We start from the raw sequence: 17401 nt of genomic DNA on the forward strand, positions 1-17401 counted from the left end.
AGTGTGTCAAGAGCCAGAATTTAAGAAATGCCTTTTATTTTTAAGTACATGCAGTGATTTAAGAAGGTTCCCATAGCTTCTGCCTCTGACATCTCCAAACCCCACTCCCTACTCCTTCATCCTTTGTCCCACTGACATTTCTTCCCTCCAGACCTTTATCATTTCTCACCTGGGTTATAAAACCACACCCTAATTGATCTCCCTTTCTCCAGTCCCTTCTCTTCTAGACCATTCTCCACTTAGCTGTCAGAAACAGCTTTCTAAAACACCTGCCTCACCATGCTACACCCCTGCTTCGATCCCCGCAAAGGCTTCCCATTGCCCTCCAAATAAAATCCAAACTCAGCTTGGATTTAAAACTCCTGTCATCTGTTCCCTACCTCCCTCCCCATCTGTATTTCCAGCCATGCCCTCAACACACATACTGAACTACCTTACAGTTTCCTGAAGGCATCAGCTTTCTATCACCTCTGTCCTTGCATGTTATTCCCTCTGCCCTGAGTGCTCTTCCATCACCATTAGACTCCTACCACCATCCATCCAGCCTTCACTTTCAGTTCAGACTTCACTTCCTCCAAGATGGCTTCCCCGACCATTGCCACACCCTCTGCACACTCTCCAGGTTAGGTGCCTGTGCTGTGAGTCTTCAGCCCTGTATTGACTTTCTTGAAGCACTGGATCGCTGTGATCTATAACTCTCAGCTCTCATGTCCTCCCTCCCCGACCCCCAGGCAGTGAGCTCCCCAAAGAGTCTGAGTCACTTCATATCCTTAAGGCCTAGTGAAATGACTAGTACATAGTAAGCACAGAGTAAATTTGTGCTTATTAACTGAATTCAAACAAAGAAACAATGATGGTCATGTACCAATAAGGTGGTCACTTCCATCTCTAACATCCGGCTTATCCGGGAACATTGTGAGGGCAGAGCCAGGTCGTAGTCGTCTGTTTATTCCCCTAGCCAGCCCAGGGCCTGGCACGTAGCAGTCGTGCACCCAGTAGTTACTGAAGCGGTTAATTGCTTGGAGCTGGGGCTGGTGAGGAGAGACAAAGAGTAAGGGGATTGGTGTTGAGCACCCAGGTAAGCCCTGCACTGTGCTGGGGGTTTATGCCCTGTCCTCCCACAGCTGCCTCAGAATCACTGTGAGGTCACTACTGTTAATGTCCTCATTTTACAGTTAGCAAAACTGAGGCTCAGAGCAATTATGTCACCGTCCCAGAGACATGCAGTGGTAGGGAGAGAAGCTGACCTTCCAGTCTGGATCTGAGCCCAAGCCTCATGCCGGCTCTGTCTCCCCTCATCAGTGAGGCTCCCTCCCTGAGCTGCTTCAGTAGCTGTAACTTCTAGCCCACAGATGATAGCGTATAATAAACATTCCCACACACTCCCCTCTGCCTTCCAGGATGCCACACTTCTCTAGTTTTCCTCCCACCTCTCTGAAAGTTCCCCCTCTGTCCCCTCTGTAGTTTTCCTGTTCTGCTTGCCTGTGAAATGTCAGCAGCCTCTGAGTTCCTTCCTCTGCTCTCTGCTCTTCCAAACTTTCCTTAGATAAGAGGCAATTTGTACTTTGATACTCAATTCAGATTTTACCTAAAGTATAAACTCCATGAGGGTAGAGTCCATGTCAACCTCATTTGTTGTTTTATCCCTCAGCATGGGCCTGGCACTGTGTAGGTGCTTGATAAATGGCTGTTGGTACGAGAGTGAACATTTATATCATGTCTACGGAACTCATTTATTCCTCACAACAATCCCATGAAGTAGGAACTATTACTCTCCCCGCTTTATTGGTGAGCAAACTGAGGCACAAAAGATTAGGTAGGTAATTTGCCCAAGGTCATACAGCTAGTAAACCAAGAAGTCAGATTCAACACAGGCAGTTTGGCTCCAGAACTCAGGCAGTTATCACTCCACTCCACTACTTCTCCTCCAGGAAGCCTCATGGAATCCCCAAGACAAGTTAGGGCCCCTTCTAATCCCCGTGTTTACCCCTAGTAGAACACTTATGACATTACTGTGATTATATGCACAGAAGTCTCCCCTGGAGACCATGACAGGTCTGTCCCCACTGGGCCTGGCACAGGGCACAGACAGTAAATGTTATACGAGTGAATGAACTACAGAACTGCCCTCTGAGGTGGAACATACGATCCCTGTCTCTTACATTAATAAACTGAGGCTTAGAGAGGTTAAATCACTCGCCCCAAATCTCATAGCTACTATATAACATAACCCTGTCTAACCCCAAGGTAAATGTTTTTTCCCACCATGCATTTTCATCAGACCAGCATTTAAGTTAAGTACTTTTAAGTTCCCTTTTCCGTATGGAGATTGGGTCAGTTTTGACTCATCCATCCATTCATCATTTAGGCTTTTCATTAAAAATTGATTCTCAGCCTCTACCCTTGGCCCAGAACTCCCAGGCTGGGGTGGGACCACCAACTTCAAGGCAGTGTGGTCAATGCTAGAGGAGTTCCAGGAGCTGTGGGAAACCAGAGGAGACCCCTGGTCCAGGCAGTCAGAGGGCTTCTGGGGAGGTGTGAAGCGCATCTGGGAGCTCTGGCCAGAGTCCGCTCTGTAATGAATGGGGCCACCCAAGCCCAACAGTCAGATCCCAGAGTTAGAGAAGGTAAGCAGCCTACAAGATCAGACTGGAGCCTGCCCCTCTGGGCTCGGGTCTCTGGGCCCCTGGAAATGTTATTGCCTTCCTTGAGCACACACTGGTAACATTTGCATAGGACTTTCCTGAGGAGTTGGCAACAAAGAGAGTCTTACTGAAATTTTTCTGTGTTTTGGGAGTTGGGTGGAAGCACATGCAAGGGAAACCAGGTGTGGAGGCCAGGAACTTTGCTCTATTTCCAGAGGTGGATGCCAGGGCCTCAGCTGGATGGAGCATCCCACATGGGAACTGTCTTCTTCTTCCTAGCTGGGTCTGCATAGTCCTTTTCTCATTTCAGAGCATTTCCAAGTCCAGCAGGTCTACCTTTTCTCATTCTACAGATGAAGAAATGGAGGACCAGAGCAGCGAAGTGACTTGGCCAAGGCCTCCCTTCTGGCATGCCTTCAACTACACCAAGCATCAGTGGGGAGCTGGCTTGCACAGCTGTTGCCTACATGCCTCAGTTTCTTCATATAAAAAAGGGGTGCATTTTACGAGTTTTTTATATGCTATGGGAGCTCATGAACACAGAGAGAAGAACAGGTTCTCTGGAATAAAAGTGGTACTGTGCCACGGGGGCACAGAGCCCAGCCCCTGCCTTTGGGGAGCCCCACTAAGAACCAGCAGTTGCCAGGGTGTGCTTCAAATAGTGGAAGAGAAGAGATGGGTGGGGGATGCTTCCAGAGGCTGGGGGTGGGCCCTGGGCTGGGCTGCTCCTCTCTTACTGACACAGTACCACTTTGTGCTTTGTGACAAACACGTTCTGGTTAATGGAGCCCCTGGAGAAGGTGCTCGGTGAAGTGGGGAGGGAGGGAGATACCCTGGGCCCGCCAGAAGATCTCTGAGCCATGCAAATCCATCAGAATTCTGATTCTGGAGGGAGTTTTCAGATTATGGTTCAAGTGCAGAGGCACTTCCTGTCACCAGCTCCCAGCACCCCAGTCTTCCTTCTAATGGAGGCAAAAAGGTACTGAGAAAGGAACGGTTTTCCTCAATGCAGGCAAAGAGAGGAAATCATTCATCCAACAACTGCTAACAAATAATAATACCCAATATACCTGAGTGTTTGCTACGTGTCAGACACTGAGGACTTTACATCAGTTGTGTTACTGAAGCCTCACAATGATCCCATGAAAGCCTTGTTTTTACTCCCATCTTAGGTAGGAGGAAATGTGACAAATGCAGGACTCCAGCCCAGGTCTGCTTCCACACTGGCAGCCCTGCTCAGCCAGGCCCTGTGACCAGAGGTACTGGGGATGCATGAAGGGTGGTGCCAGACTCTTGCCCGGCACTGAGGGCACAGTGTGGTCAGTCCTGAGGGGCGAAGGGGGGTTCTAGGTGCACAGAAGGGAGTGAAGAAAACCCCAAGAAAAGAGGCTCCAAACACCTCCCTCCACCCCTCCTCTACCCATCCCCAGGGGATCAGTTCAGAGAAATGGGGGTGAAGGAAGTGGCCTCAGCTCCACCTCCAAGTCTCCAACCAGTCTCTTCTGTAGATGCAAAGAACAGTTCTCGTCCTTGCCCCCGCCCCAGCTGTGTGACCCTGGGAAAGTGACTTCCTCTCTCAGTTTCCTTCAGTATGAATTGGAGTTGAAGATGGGTGGCTGCGTGGCTTGAGAGGGGGGGCAATGCAGAGGCACTCGGAGAGCTTGCAGGGTCAGCCTGTGCGGACGGTACCTCTGACAAGTACAGGGGGCATCCAAGGGGCTGCGTGCTAAAGAGCCAGTAGAAGTTTCCCAGGTAACTGACTGGCCTGGGCCTGGGAACCTGGAGGGGGCGTCTGTACATCGTTGCCACCCCAAGCCTGGAGTCTGAACCACCCACTGGGGCAAAACGGTCTACTTGTGAGCCAGCTTCCCGACCCCAACCCTGCCACCGCCCTGGCCAGGGAAGAGAGTGAACATGTTGGTCTCCAGGCCAACCAGTATCCGGTCCTGAGCCAGTCATGCAGCTTGGAACTCACCCACCATACACAGTATGGAAGAAGACTGGGCAGTCCCAGGGCAAAAGAAGGGGTGGAGGGAATAGGAGGTGGGGCAGTGGTGGTGGAAGTCAGAGTAGGAGAGCTCTTTTATCTGAGGGAGATAGGCCCGGGGGGCGGGGGGAGTCTGGGGCTGCCAGCGAGGATGGATTAGGTCTCTCCCTCCAAGCCACACCCCTCTCTCATGTCTTCATTTTGGTCAGTGACCTGGGGACTACAGGCTGCTGACAGATGGTCCCTCCACTTCTGAAGCGGGGTCAGGACTCAAACCCGGCTGATTCGGCCCGAAAGCCGAGCCCTAATGCCCTTCCTCTTCGCATTTTCTTCCCCCCAAATGCGGTAGCCTGGCCACTGCCATCCTCCAGGCAGTCTGATTCCAGTGTGGCCGGGAGGCAAGCCCAGAGCGAGTCACAGCAGCGGTGGCTCCCGAGTCGCGAGTCAGGATGGCGGGGAGTCTGGTTGGCGGGTCGGACCCAGGGCTAATTCCTGGAATCGCTGTTTCCAAAGGCCCTCTTGGGAGATGGAGGCCAGGAGAAGGAAGGTCCAAAGAAGACCACCCTGCGTGTACACACCGTCCCCAAAGTCCCAGGAGGACCTGGGCCTTTGCACCGTTTTGTCTGGGCAGAATCGCCTCTCTCTCCCTCCCTTCCTCGGCCTGGTCAATTCCAGGTCCTTCCAAACTCAGCTCCAGGAAACTGTGAAAACTAATTTAAAAGGGGGAGGGGTCAGAAAGGAGGCCCGTTTCAAGATAAGTATACTGTAATCCATAACTTTCTTCTGCTGTCATAACCAGTTAGACAGACTTTGTAATGAGTGAAAAGATTCCATTCACAATAGCCACATAAAATGCCAAGGAATGCTTAAGGAACAGATGCTATAGGAACAAAACGACAAAATTTACAAAGAGATATAAAAGTGGTGAATAAGTGAAAGTCATTCTGGGTCCTAGATGGAAAAATACCATATTGTGAAGATGTATAATCTCCCTCAAATTAATTTCTAAAGGCAGTTAAACCAACTTTCCAAAGGGCTTTTTAAACTTCACTTTCTTTCTGGAACTAGCCTTAAAAATTCTAAAATATTTATTCAGAAGATTGTTTTTCCAAAACAGCCATGAGAATTTTGGAGAAAAAAATAAAAAAAGAATCAGGAATCAGGAGGTGACTTGCCCTTCCAAGTATTACAGAACTACAATAATTAAAAGAGTGATACTAGTGCAAAAGGAAATAGCTCCCTAAATGAGAAAGCACTGAGAGGACCTAATTTCACCTGAGAATGCAGTGTAGGTATCTGGTCAGTGGGGACAGAGTGGGTTATTAAGTAGTGCTGTAGTAACTGGCAAATCATTGCTGGGGGGGCGGAATTAAATCACAAACTTACTTCACATCTTCCACCAAAATTAATTTCAAATAAAGATATAAATGTAAATAATTTTAAAAGCTCTAATATAAAATATAAGAATGCTTTTAGAAAGTTGGATTTGAAAAACCCTTGTTAAGTATGACCTGTAAATAGATTCTATAAAGAAAAAAATGACAGATTTGACTACATGAAAAAATTTAATTTTGGTATAACAAAATAGGATCAACAAAAACAAAAATGGAGAAATGCAGCATATGTCCAGATAAGAGGATACTGCTGCCTTTACTATATAAACAGCTATTACAAATTAAGAAAAAGAGAAACTATACGTTAGAAAAATAAGCAAAGATATACATAGATTTTTTAAAAACATGAGTGACCAACACATATAGGAAAAACTAAGGAATCACTAAGGAATCACTAAGGAAATGAAAATTACAGTGACAATACGATATATTTTTCCTGCTTGAACTGGCAAAGATTAAAAAGATCAGCAGATGCACTACTGTTGAGTGTGTTCATTGATACAACTTTTCCTGAGGGCTGACAGGTAGCTTTCAAAACCTTAAAAAAAAAAAAAAAAGCCTCTGACCCTCTGACCATCAATCTTATCTCTAGGAATTTATCCTAAGAAAATAATTAGGCAAGTTCACAAGGGATGTTCATTGTAGCATTTTTTCAATACAGCAAATGTTGGAAACAAACTTAAATACCTATTAATAGGGAATTGGCTAAATAAATTAGGGTACATTTATACAATGTACCTACAGTTCATAGCAATTCTTTTAAAAGATTATGCAGATATATTGACTGATAAGAAAAAATGCTTATATTTGTAAATTAAAAAGTAACAAAAAGTATATTTTTGTAAATGTAGGCACACAGAAATATATATATTCCAGATATTCTTTGCTGAAATGTGTAAAATGTTTTATAATGTTTTACTTATCAGAACAGGCAATAATAATGTTTCCATTTGGGAAACCTGACGTCTTGCATCAGGGGTCCCTTTCTTCAGAAGCGTCCCTTGACCCTTCTTTGCCCACTCCCACCGCAGCCCTTTTCTCACTGTGAGGTCATTGACAGATGACTGTGTCCACAACTGGCCAACAAGAGCTCTTTAAGGGCCCATCACGATTGATTTATCTTCAGTCCTCAGGGCCAGGCACATGCTAGGTGCTCAATATTAGTGAAATGAATGAATGAATGACCAGTATTCACGTTTTCATGAATAATCAGCAAGTTGAATGGAATCGAATCGGCTGAAAGCCCCCAGGCCTGCTCCTACCTGCCCAGAACTGAAGGTGAGAAGAAAAATGCCTGAGAGTGGGAGTCGGATCTGGGTGCCTCTCTTCCTCTACGCTCAGCAGCACTGCAACCCCGGCAAGTTACGTTGCCTCACTGAACCTTGGAACCTCGCCGACTCAACCCTGAAACGCGCAAAGTCACACCTCCCCCAAGGACTGCCTACCAAGCAAGACAGCACACACCAAGCGTTTAGCAGAGTAGTGGTACACAGTAGGCGCTCAAAACTAGAAGCAAGTAGTTGAGCAATGAACACCACTCTGCGCGTTTGTCCCAGGCTCAGATGCGCTCAACGAGAAGGATGTGGAGACAGGAAGCCTGGCGACACTGGGCGGCCGCCTCCCCTGCGCGTGACCTGCAGACACCGGGGCTGGATCCAAAGGAGGGCTGCTGCTGTGGCTCTGCGTTGGGGCTCCGGCCGCGCTCCCCGCGTGGATGCCCTGGCTCCCCCGCCCTCAGCTAGGGCCCCGGCCCACTCCTTCCCTGGGGAGGCGGGAAGGGGCTGGTCCTGCGGGCGCGAGGTAAGTGTTCCGAGAGGGGCCTCAGGCCAGACGTCCGTCCCCCGCATCCAGCCCGAGCCCTCGCCTAGACCCTGGCAGAACTTGGGCCTTGGGTAGGGGCGTCCCCTGGTACGCCTGGGTTCGAATTCTGCTCTGTCCTGTACTAGTTGTAAGATGTGGGTCAAGTCGCCTCACTTCTCTGAGTCTGTTTTCTCACCTGTCAAGTGGCGTAACTGGAATTGCCTCTCAGAGACAGAGCTTGGTGTGACTTAAGACACTGTGAAGGAAGGGCGAGGCGCAGGGTCCCTCCCAGGAAGAGCGCCTGAGAAGTCAAGCGCCAGGATGGCAGAGGGTCTTTCTGGCTGCAAAGTTGTACCTGGGTCCTTGGTCCTAGCCTAGGCCGGATCTGTGGCCTTGACCACGCAAAAGCCGTTTTAGCGGGCTGGGGACCTGCACTGCAAGCCAGGCTGCGCTTCTCACTGTCCATCTAGGGGTGCACGCGGCTGACAGTCTTAACGTGGCTCGGGAGTTGATCCGGAGGAAAATGTTGTCGTTGTGTGTCTATGCGTGTACAGGTGTGTGAGTATCTACGCGCGTGTCGTATGCACAAGAGCGTCCGTGGTTGTGCAGGAAACAGTGTGCTTGGGGCGGCCCGCGTAGAATCCTTCTCCCAAAGGCACCTTCCCTCTTTTCTCCACGCCCCCCTCCGGGTAAGGAGTTTCAGCCAAACTAACGGAATCTGGCGCGGCCAGGGGAGGGGTAGGGATGGGAGGGGCAATTCCGTCCTGGAGCCACTGGTTTGAGGATAATTACTTTTAATGTCAGAAAGATTTAGTTTAATATCATCTCTATTAGGCTGCCGGGAGGGTAATTAAACGCGACGCGCCGCAGCCGGCAAACAGATGGCGTCTGCTTGCTCCGAGGCCGCGGGCAAACAGCGCAAAAGTCAATGCCACCCGGGTTCCCCACCAGCGCTCCCGGCCCTGCTCCTACTCTGCGCCACCGCGCCGCGCCTCCAGCCCCCTCCACACCCTCAGTCCCCAGCCCCGGCCTCACCCTGGGTCTCCACCAGGGCTATCCCTTTGTACCCCACCACTGCCTGGGCAGGGACGAGAGTTGGGGACCAGTCTCAGACATGAAGGAGGTGGATTTTCGTTGCTCAGAGTGCTCCCCCGGGGCCCTCACACCCTGGCACGGCAGAGGCGTAAGCAAATGAGTTTGAGCCAGGAGGACGTGCATGAGTGAGTGTGTATGTGTGTGACTGTGTGAAGATGGGCTTTCTGCCCTCAGCCACTTCATTTGTCCCAGAGGTCTGGCTTTCTCTGCTCAGGGTCCAGCTGCCCGCAAGGCCCTCGGGTAGGGTTAGGTCCGTGGATGAGCGATGGCGCAAGTGCACGAGCATATGCTCGGGTCTGGTGTTCAGCCACCGAGATGGGAATCTGTGAACACCTGGGTGAGAGGTCACTCACCGAGTGAATGTCTCAGAATGAGGACATGCTTATGAGAGTGCTGTGAAGTCCATCAAACTTTCCGAAGGGATCCTCTCAGGTGGGAGAGCAGCGTCAGAGATGCATGCACCCTCTGGGCAGACACTCCGTGCAGGTACGAGGTGTGTCCAAGACTTGTGCAGAATGAGGTCACACGTGCAGACTGTGTGTCCAGCTGTGAAGCCACACTCTGGTGTGCGTCAGGGGCGTAGCCCCTAATGCCTCAGTCTGGGCATGCTCTCCCCACCGCTGGCAGCTCTGTCCAGCCACCCCGTTCTGGTCTGCTCCCCTCTGAGAGCACAGGCCAAATCAGGACTAGCTCAGAGTGGCCTATGGAGGTGTGAGTGCAGTGACTTCGACCAAGGACAGTTACTCTGACTCCTTCCATGACACATTCACTCCCATGAGCAGGGGGGACATCAGAACCTCGGGGATATCAAAAGAAAGACTGTGGGTCCCGGACCTGTTGGGCGGTGAACCCGAGGAGAGACGTGACTGCTCTAGGGGTGGGCAGGTTCCCTCTGGTTGGGCTGGGTTCCAGAATGTGTCCTCTCCCCAACTTAAGAAAATGAGATTCCTTCTACGCCAGCGGGAAAACGCGGGGATCCCAAATCCTGTGGCTTGACCCTTGGCTGCCGCAGGATCACTGGGACCGGACTGGGGGAATCTCACAGTGGCCTGGCCTCAAGTGCGAAGAGGGGTGTTTGGGCCAACGCCTCCCCGGAAGCTAGGCAGATTTCTATTGTTCATTTCGTTTGGGGTTTAAAATAATGTCTCGAAAACTTTATCCAAGGTAGCTCTGGGAGGAGGCGCAGGATTCTGTCGTCTCTCCTCCACCCACCGCCCTGCCAGGGTGCAGTTAACGCATAGATTTCCTTGACCTCATAACCTCAAGATGTTGGACGGTGGGGTCTGGGTCCTTCGCTCCTAAAGGATTTTTATCCCAGACTCACTCCCTTACCATCTGTCCATGCGGGAGACCCAGCGGGAGCTGACCCCTTTCTCTTTCCCAAACGCATTCTCAGGCTCCAGCGAGTGGAATTTGCTAGGAGCGAACAGCCGGGTTTCTAGCCTTATCGCAGACTGTCAAGGTCTGAGCACGCTGCGCGCGGCCCTGGTCAACTTTCTGGAAGCAATCTGTCCGAATCTGCCTGGCTCTTGCGCGCACCATCCCCTCCCCCGCCCCGGTCCTCGGTTTGGCTTCGCTGAGGAACCTGCGCGAGGTCCCGCGCTGGGCGGTGGGGCCTCGCTCGTCTCGCCTTCCTACCCCAATCCCCAGCCCCCGGCGTCAGAGGCGTTCGGGCTGGCAGCAGTAGACCTGCCAAGTGGAAGGGGCTGCGTTCCGAGGCCCCCGGACGAGTCTGCACGCCCAGTACGTCCGAGCCCCGGCTAGCGCGGGCCAGAGCCTGGGGGCCCTGGAAGTTCGAAAGGGCAACGCGGCAACCCTTGGTCGGGAGTGGAGGGAGAACGACTGGAAAACTCATTTTTTCTCATAAATTAAACGAATTTTCTTTACTCTGAAGGAGAGAGAGAAAAGTAGAAAAGAAAAATGAGTGAGAGAACATTAGAACGAGGAAAAGACAGAAAGTAAAGGGAAAGAGAATCACAGCGAGAGAAACCCGAGGCGATCCCGCCCGAGGACCGCGGCATTAATTCCAGATGTTGCCATTCAAGAGGGAAACAAAATCCGAAACTGTTACCTCCTCTGCGCACCGAGCTGTTCCTCAGAGCCGTGACGTCAGGACGGGAGGGTAAGGCGAAAGTTAAAACTACTCACTGGGGCCCGCGGCGACCTTGTCTCTGGACCGGAAGAACAGGCAGACTGATGTGCGTCCTGCGTCCAAGAGGATATGGGGAGACAGAGAGAACCCACTTTTTACTTTCGTTTAAAAAAGAAAATCAAACTGTTAACTTAAAACAACGACGAAAAGAATCCCACCACCACGGAAAAGATATCTAGATGCTGCAGAAGTGAGGAAAGGAAAGAGAAAAATGGGCAGAAGGACAGGGTTAGAGGGGCTGGGAAAGGAAAGGCGCAGAGCGCACTGCCCCGGCGGGCGCCGACAGGAAGCGCTATCTCATTTCTCCTCTCCCGGCTCCTTAAAAACGAAAATCCTCAAGCCACACTTACCCTCCGTGATGCCTATCGTACCAGGACTTTTAAAATTAAGGATCTGCCTTTTAAAGGCGGCAGGGGCGGGAAAAAAAAAAAGCCTCCACTACCCCAAACGCGTTGGACTTGGGAGCATGCCGAAACAGAGCCGGATGGAGGGAGGAAAACTCTTCCTGGCATTTATGCCATGAACACCCTCCCTTCTCCACCCCCGCGCTCCCATTCCACCCCCACGCCGACCGCGGTAATTGAATTGTCACCTGCCCCCATCCCGCCCTGGGCCGCCAGGGCTACTTGGGGAGGTCGGCCTTGCCAAGCGCCCCCGGCCAGTGAGAGCGGCGCAGCGGAGCCCGCGCCCCAGAAACCGAGGGGTTACACACGTCTACGTAGAGGCGCACCCGACACGGTAATTAGGCGCAATTCACACGCTCTCGGGCACACGGAAACTACTTGTCACGGTATTTTCAACGCTCCTCCTTGCCCACTTTTTTTTCCACTCCTTCCCTGGAGCGCCCCCTCCCCTCCCCGAGGCCCTCAGAGAAGCTTTTGCAGTTTCGAATCTTTCGGACACTGTAGAGTGCGGGGCTCCCCGGGCGCGGGCCCGGCCAATCAGAGCGCCGTCTGCCTCCCCTGGCCAATGGCAGGCGCCACATTGTTGGCCAATTCTGTCTAATGGAGCCCTAAGGAGCAACAATAGAGCGGGGAAGCTGCTCATTGAGAGTCTGGCAGCGCCGGGCAGCTGGGGCCAGACTGTGTGCAGCGTCCGGCGCGCTCCGCGAGGGGACGCGGCGCGGAAAGGGCCGGGTCGTGGGTTCCAGCCAGTCGATCCCTAAACGGTTGCCCGGCTCCGATTTCCGACGGAAGGGTTGGACTGCGCAGCGTTCTGAGGGGGTCCGGAAGTTCGGACATGGTGACTGAAGGAGGGTGACGTGGTCAGATAAGGGGCCGGGGGCAAGGGGAAGAGGCTGAGAGCGCCAGCGTCGCGAGCGGAGCTGGGAGGCGCGTGCAGCGCCCGCGGAGGAGGATCCCCGAGCCTAAGGCAGGTAGTTGAGGGCCGCAGGGAGGGCAGGGGAGGCGTCCCGGCCTTCCGCCCCTGTTGATGAATCCCGGGCCACTCTGGCCTCAGGGACTGCGCGGCTCCAGGGGCCTGAGGGAAGAAGGCAGTGCGCAAAGGGACGGGGTCCAGAATTCTTGGGCGGAGACACCAGGATTCGGGCTCAGGAGGGGAACCGGGGACCCAGAGGAGGCCGCGGCGGAAGCTTAGAGTTGGGCCCGCTTGGGCCTCCTGAGGCCACGGCACAGGGGGGACTCCTGCGTTCTCTCAGACCCAGTTCCAGAGGCGACTCCCACGCCTCGGTGGTGCCTGCTGGGCCATTCAAATCCCAGGAACCCAACTCCGAGACCAGAATTTGGGAATCTGCTCCCGAGCGGGGTCCCGCGGTGCCCCAGAATGGAGAGGGCGTGTCTGACGACTGGATCCCTAAACCGGGCGGGGAGGGGAAGGCCGGGTGAGTTGGTCAGCTAAAAGGCTCTCCCTCCTGCAATGCTTAACTTTTGCAAGATACTTTTTCCTCCCCGACTACTCCAGACTACAAGGCTAAAAACTGTGCCACAGGTTTACTCCATCTCCAAGCCCAGCCTATGCCTGAGGGTTTTTTTTCACGCACACCCCTCTCTCCCGCGTGGACCCTGGGTCCCAGACCCCCATATTACCTGTTTCTCGCTGTTTTCCTCGCCCCTCAAGCTAATCCTCGGGCTGGGTTTGCCTATCGAAAGAAAGATCCTTCCACTGCATTTCCTCTGTAATCCACCTCCCCAGGCCTCCTGAACTCAGCTCCACACCATTTTCTCTTCCCCCCTGGAGGCCCGCCCCTTGGAACTTGGACCCCCACATTTCCACGGGTCCCTGGGCCCCTGGGCCTAACTTTGCCCCTGAGTTGTTTCCTAGCCTTCACTCCACTTCCTAGAGCTTTTTTTTTTTCGTCCCTGAGTTTTCTCTCCAACTCTCCTGCTCCCACCAGAAAAAAAATCTTCCAGCCCAACCAGCTGAACTCTATGCCTTGATATTACCCTCCTCTTCACCCTTCTATAAAACTGAACGTTTCGCCTCGGGTTTTCCTGTTTTGCTCTTGGCATCAGTCTAACTGTTGGGTCAAAATTTTCTAATTCGAGTCCCACCAAACAAACATTTCTCTCTGCCTGTCTAACCTCAGTTCTGCTAAACTTTGGGGGATCTTTTTTTTTTTTCAAACCCTTGTTACATTCATCTGAACCAATGACTTTCAAACTTTATATGTCTTTTAATTTTTTCCAGTGGAACCACTGATTCAGATGAAATCTTACACCCAGTGCATAAATCAGTTATAAGAACTCTGGTGGGAGTGGGGTCGGGGAGTTGGGCATTTACAAGCGGACTCCAAAGATACCTCCTCCCAGCGATTCGGTAACTGCTAGCTAAACCTCCCGCTGCCGAAATGCCCCTCTCTAAACCTGGATTCCTCCAGGGTGCGCTTTAGCTTAGCGCACCATGCGCTCCTCACCGCAAGTTTCTCCCCTCTTCCCACGGTGTTCCACGCCAGGTCCTGCCATGGAGTTGCGCTCCGAGTTGCCCAGCGTACCCGGCGCGGCGACGGCGGCTGCGACAGCGACGGGCCCGCCCGTGGCTTCGGTGGCGTCGGTGGCAGCGGCGGCGGCAGCGGCCGCTTCGCTACCTGTGAGCGTGGCGGGCGGCTTGCTACGAGCGCCGCCGCTGTTGTTGCGGGCTGCGGAGAAGTACCCGCGGACCCCCAAGTGCGCGCGCTGCCGCAACCACGGCGTGGTGTCTGCGCTCAAGGGCCACAAGCGCTACTGTCGCTGGAAGGACTGCCTGTGCGCCAAGTGCACGCTCATCGCCGAGCGCCAGCGCGTCATGGCGGCGCAGGTGGCGCTGCGCAGGCAACAGGCGCAGGAAGAGAACGAGGCGCGCGAGTTACAGCTCCTCTACGGCACTGCCGAGGGCCTGGCGCTGGCCGCCGCCAACGGCATCATCCCGCCGCGACCCGCCTACGAGGTCTTCGGCTCTGTGTGCGCCGCCGACGGCGGGGGGCCGGGAGCGGGAGCGCCCGCGGGCACCGGAGGCGGCGCCGTGGGCGCGGGGAGCTCAGGTGAGGAGAGGGGAGCAGGGACGGGGTTCAGGGGCGCGCAGCCCAGGGACTTGTCTCGGTACTGAAAGAGTAGAATCCCGTTCTCCAAACGCCCCACCTGGTGGAGCTGCCCGCGCACCAAGCCCCTGATTTGAGGCATAAACACACAAACTTTCCTTTCTCCTCTTTCTCAAGCATTTGCACTTTATTCCTTTCTCTCGCCGCAGGCCCAAATGTAAACGCTTTAATCTTATTGCCTCTACCCAAAGGCAGCCATGTCTCAGCTTTCTTGCTCACTTCTCTGGGTCTTCTCCCCAGCGCGAGAACCCACGCGTCTTATCTTTTCTTTCGTTCTGCGCTTCTCCACACGCCGCAGATCCCTCCGCTCCTTCCCAACTCTCTTCAGCAATCCGACCCTCTCCAAGTCCCCTCCCCCGCCCCGCTTCGCTTTCTCTAGGTACTGAGGACGCCGAATTCCTTCCCAACTCCACTCCCCCCTCCCCCGCAGGATTCCTTTTCTCCTGTTCCTAATGTTCCCTGGTCAACCGCCCTGCTCCTTCTTTCTAGCTTCCTTCCCTGCTGGTCTCCCTTTTCTCAGAGTACGCACTCTCTCCCTTCTCTCAATCCCCTTTCCTCTTCCCAGTGCACTCCCCGTCCTGCTCTGGCCGCACCCTCTTCTTCGAGACTCCCTAGGCTTTTGGGGGAGGGGGTGCGGAATTAGGCCAGGGCTCACTCAGCTTCCAGCTTGGGAGGGAAGAACTTTTTAGGTCTTAATTATTTTTTAAGATTTTTTTTGATGTGGACCACTTTTAAAGTCTTTTTATTGAATTTGTTACAATATTGCTTCTGTTTTATGTTTTGGTTTTTTGGCGGGAGGCACGTGGGATCTTAGCTCCCAACCAGGGATCAAGTCTTAACCACTGGACCGCCAGGGAAGTCCCACTTAGGTCTTAATTTTGGAAAGGATGGATTAGAAATAGAGGCTCTACTTTTGCCTGTAGAGAGGCTTGGGATCTTGTAAATGCCCAAGGTGCATTCCCCTCCAGGCTGTGCTGCCCAGGGCCACAGAGCACCCAGGGCTGGGTTGGCTCTTGGAATCACAGGGGTGGAGTGAGGTCTTCTATACAGTGTGCGGTGCAGGTGCAAGTTGTGTTGGCTCCTGTTTGACCTCTGGGTCAGGCCACTTCTCCAGAGCAGGCCAAGACTAGGAAGGGTGAATGTATTGGGCACAGATGTAGGAAGAGGGTCACTGGACACTGAGTTTACAGGGCACAGGTGGTTGGGGTTCTGGGTACAGAAAGAGAATGCGCTCTGGGAGCCGAGAAAGAGCCAGGCTGTAGGGGCTCAGAGGGGAAGGAATGCTGGAAGAAAAAGAAAGAAGGGTTTTGGAGCCAGTGAATGAGGGTTGTGAGGCTCAGAGGGAAAGGAAGCTGGACTCCAAAGGGCTCTGGTGCTGTGGGGTGCGGTCACTTCCCTGCTAACCGCTCCTTTACATACCCCTTTCTCCCCTCCTAGAGGCCAAGTTACAGAAGTTTGACGTATTCCCCAAGACGCTGCTTCAGGCAGGCCGCGCAGGCAGCCCGCAGCCGCCGCCGGGAAAGCCCTTATCACCCGACGGCGCGGACTCTGGTCCCGGGACATCGTCCCCAGAGGTGCGAGCAGGCTCGGGCTCGGAGAACGGCGACGGCGAGTCCTTTTCTGGGTCGCCCCTGGCCCGGGCCTCCAAAGAGGCAGGTGGCAGCTGCCCAGGCAGCGCTGGCCCCGGAGGCGGCGGCGAGGAGGACAGCCCGGGATCCACCAGCCCTCTGGGTTCAGAATCCGGTTCCGAGGTCGACAAAGAAGAGGCAGAGGCCGCTCCCGCGCCCGGGCTGGGCGGGGGCCCGGGTCCACGACAGCGGACGCCGCTAGACATCTTGACGCGCGTCTTCCCGGGCCACCGGCGGGGTGTCCTGGAGCTAGTGTTGCAGGGCTGCGGCGGCGACGTGGTGCAGGCTATCGAGCAGGTGCTGAACCACCACCGCGGGGGCCTGGCGGCCGGCCTCGGCCCCGCCGTGCCCCCCGATAAGGCCGCGGTGGGGGCAGTAGTAGCAGCGGATGACGCGTGGCCTGGCCGCGTCGACGCCGCGGCCGCTGGGGGGCCGGGGCTGCCCACGCCGCTGCAGGCGGGCCCAGCCGCACCTCCGCACCACAGACCTTTGCTGGCCGGCGCCATGGCGCCCGGGGCGCTGGGCTCGCTGAGCAGCCGCTCGGCCTTCTCGCCACTGCAGCCCAACGCCAGTCACTTCGGCGCCGACGCGGGCGCCTACCCGCTGGGCGCGCCGCTCGGCCTCAGCCCCCTGCGCCTGGCCTACTCGGCGGCGGCGGCGCACAGTCGCGGCCTGGCCTTCATGGCTCCCTACTCCACCGCCGGCCTGGTGCCCACACTCGGCTTCCGCCCGCCCATGGACTACGCCTTCAGTGATCTCATGCGCGACCGCTCGGCCGCCGCCGCTGCTGTGCACAAGGAGCCGACCTACGGCGGCGGCCTGTACGGGCCCATGGTCAATGGCGCCCCTGAGAAGCAGTAGGGCGAGCGGCCCGGCAGTCGGGCGGCCCCCAAACAGGGACCCCAGGCTTGCCCCGCGGGCTGCCGGCCCGTCTTTGCCTGGTGCGCTCTCTGCGCCCCGGCTGGGATCCTCTCGCTCCAAGGTGGTTTTCAGTTTTGTTTTGGACGGTGGGTGGGGAGAGCTGAGCAAAGAGGAGCAGCTTCAGATGCAGATGTTCTCGGAGGGGATGTGAGACCCCCATCCTCGTCCCGCGACCCTATCAAGGCTCCCCATCCCTTCAGAAGGCCGGGAATTCTTGAGAATTCAGAGGCTGCAGCCGCTGCGCAAG

At 54.4% G+C, this 17401-nt stretch overlaps 1 protein-coding gene across 1 annotated transcript; it reads left to right on the forward strand.

Moving 5' to 3' along the window:
* Window positions 1-13715: 13715 nt before the first annotated feature.
* Window positions 13716-17094, forward strand: DMRTA2 (DMRT like family A2; the record flags this gene model as incomplete). Its single annotated transcript, XM_082832506.1, has 2 exons — window positions 13716-14548; window positions 16043-17094. The coding sequence occupies exons 1-2, from the start codon at window positions 13933-13935 to the stop codon at window positions 17092-17094; spliced, it is 1668 nt and encodes a 555-aa protein (XP_082688632.1). The 5' UTR covers window positions 13716-13932.
* Between the last annotated feature and the right edge of the window lie 307 nt (window positions 17095-17401).

The sequence above is a fragment of the Leucopleurus acutus genome (genome assembly GCF_964270905.1).
Source record: "Leucopleurus acutus genome assembly, chromosome: 2".
NCBI lineage: Eukaryota > Metazoa > Chordata > Mammalia > Artiodactyla > Delphinidae > Leucopleurus > Leucopleurus acutus.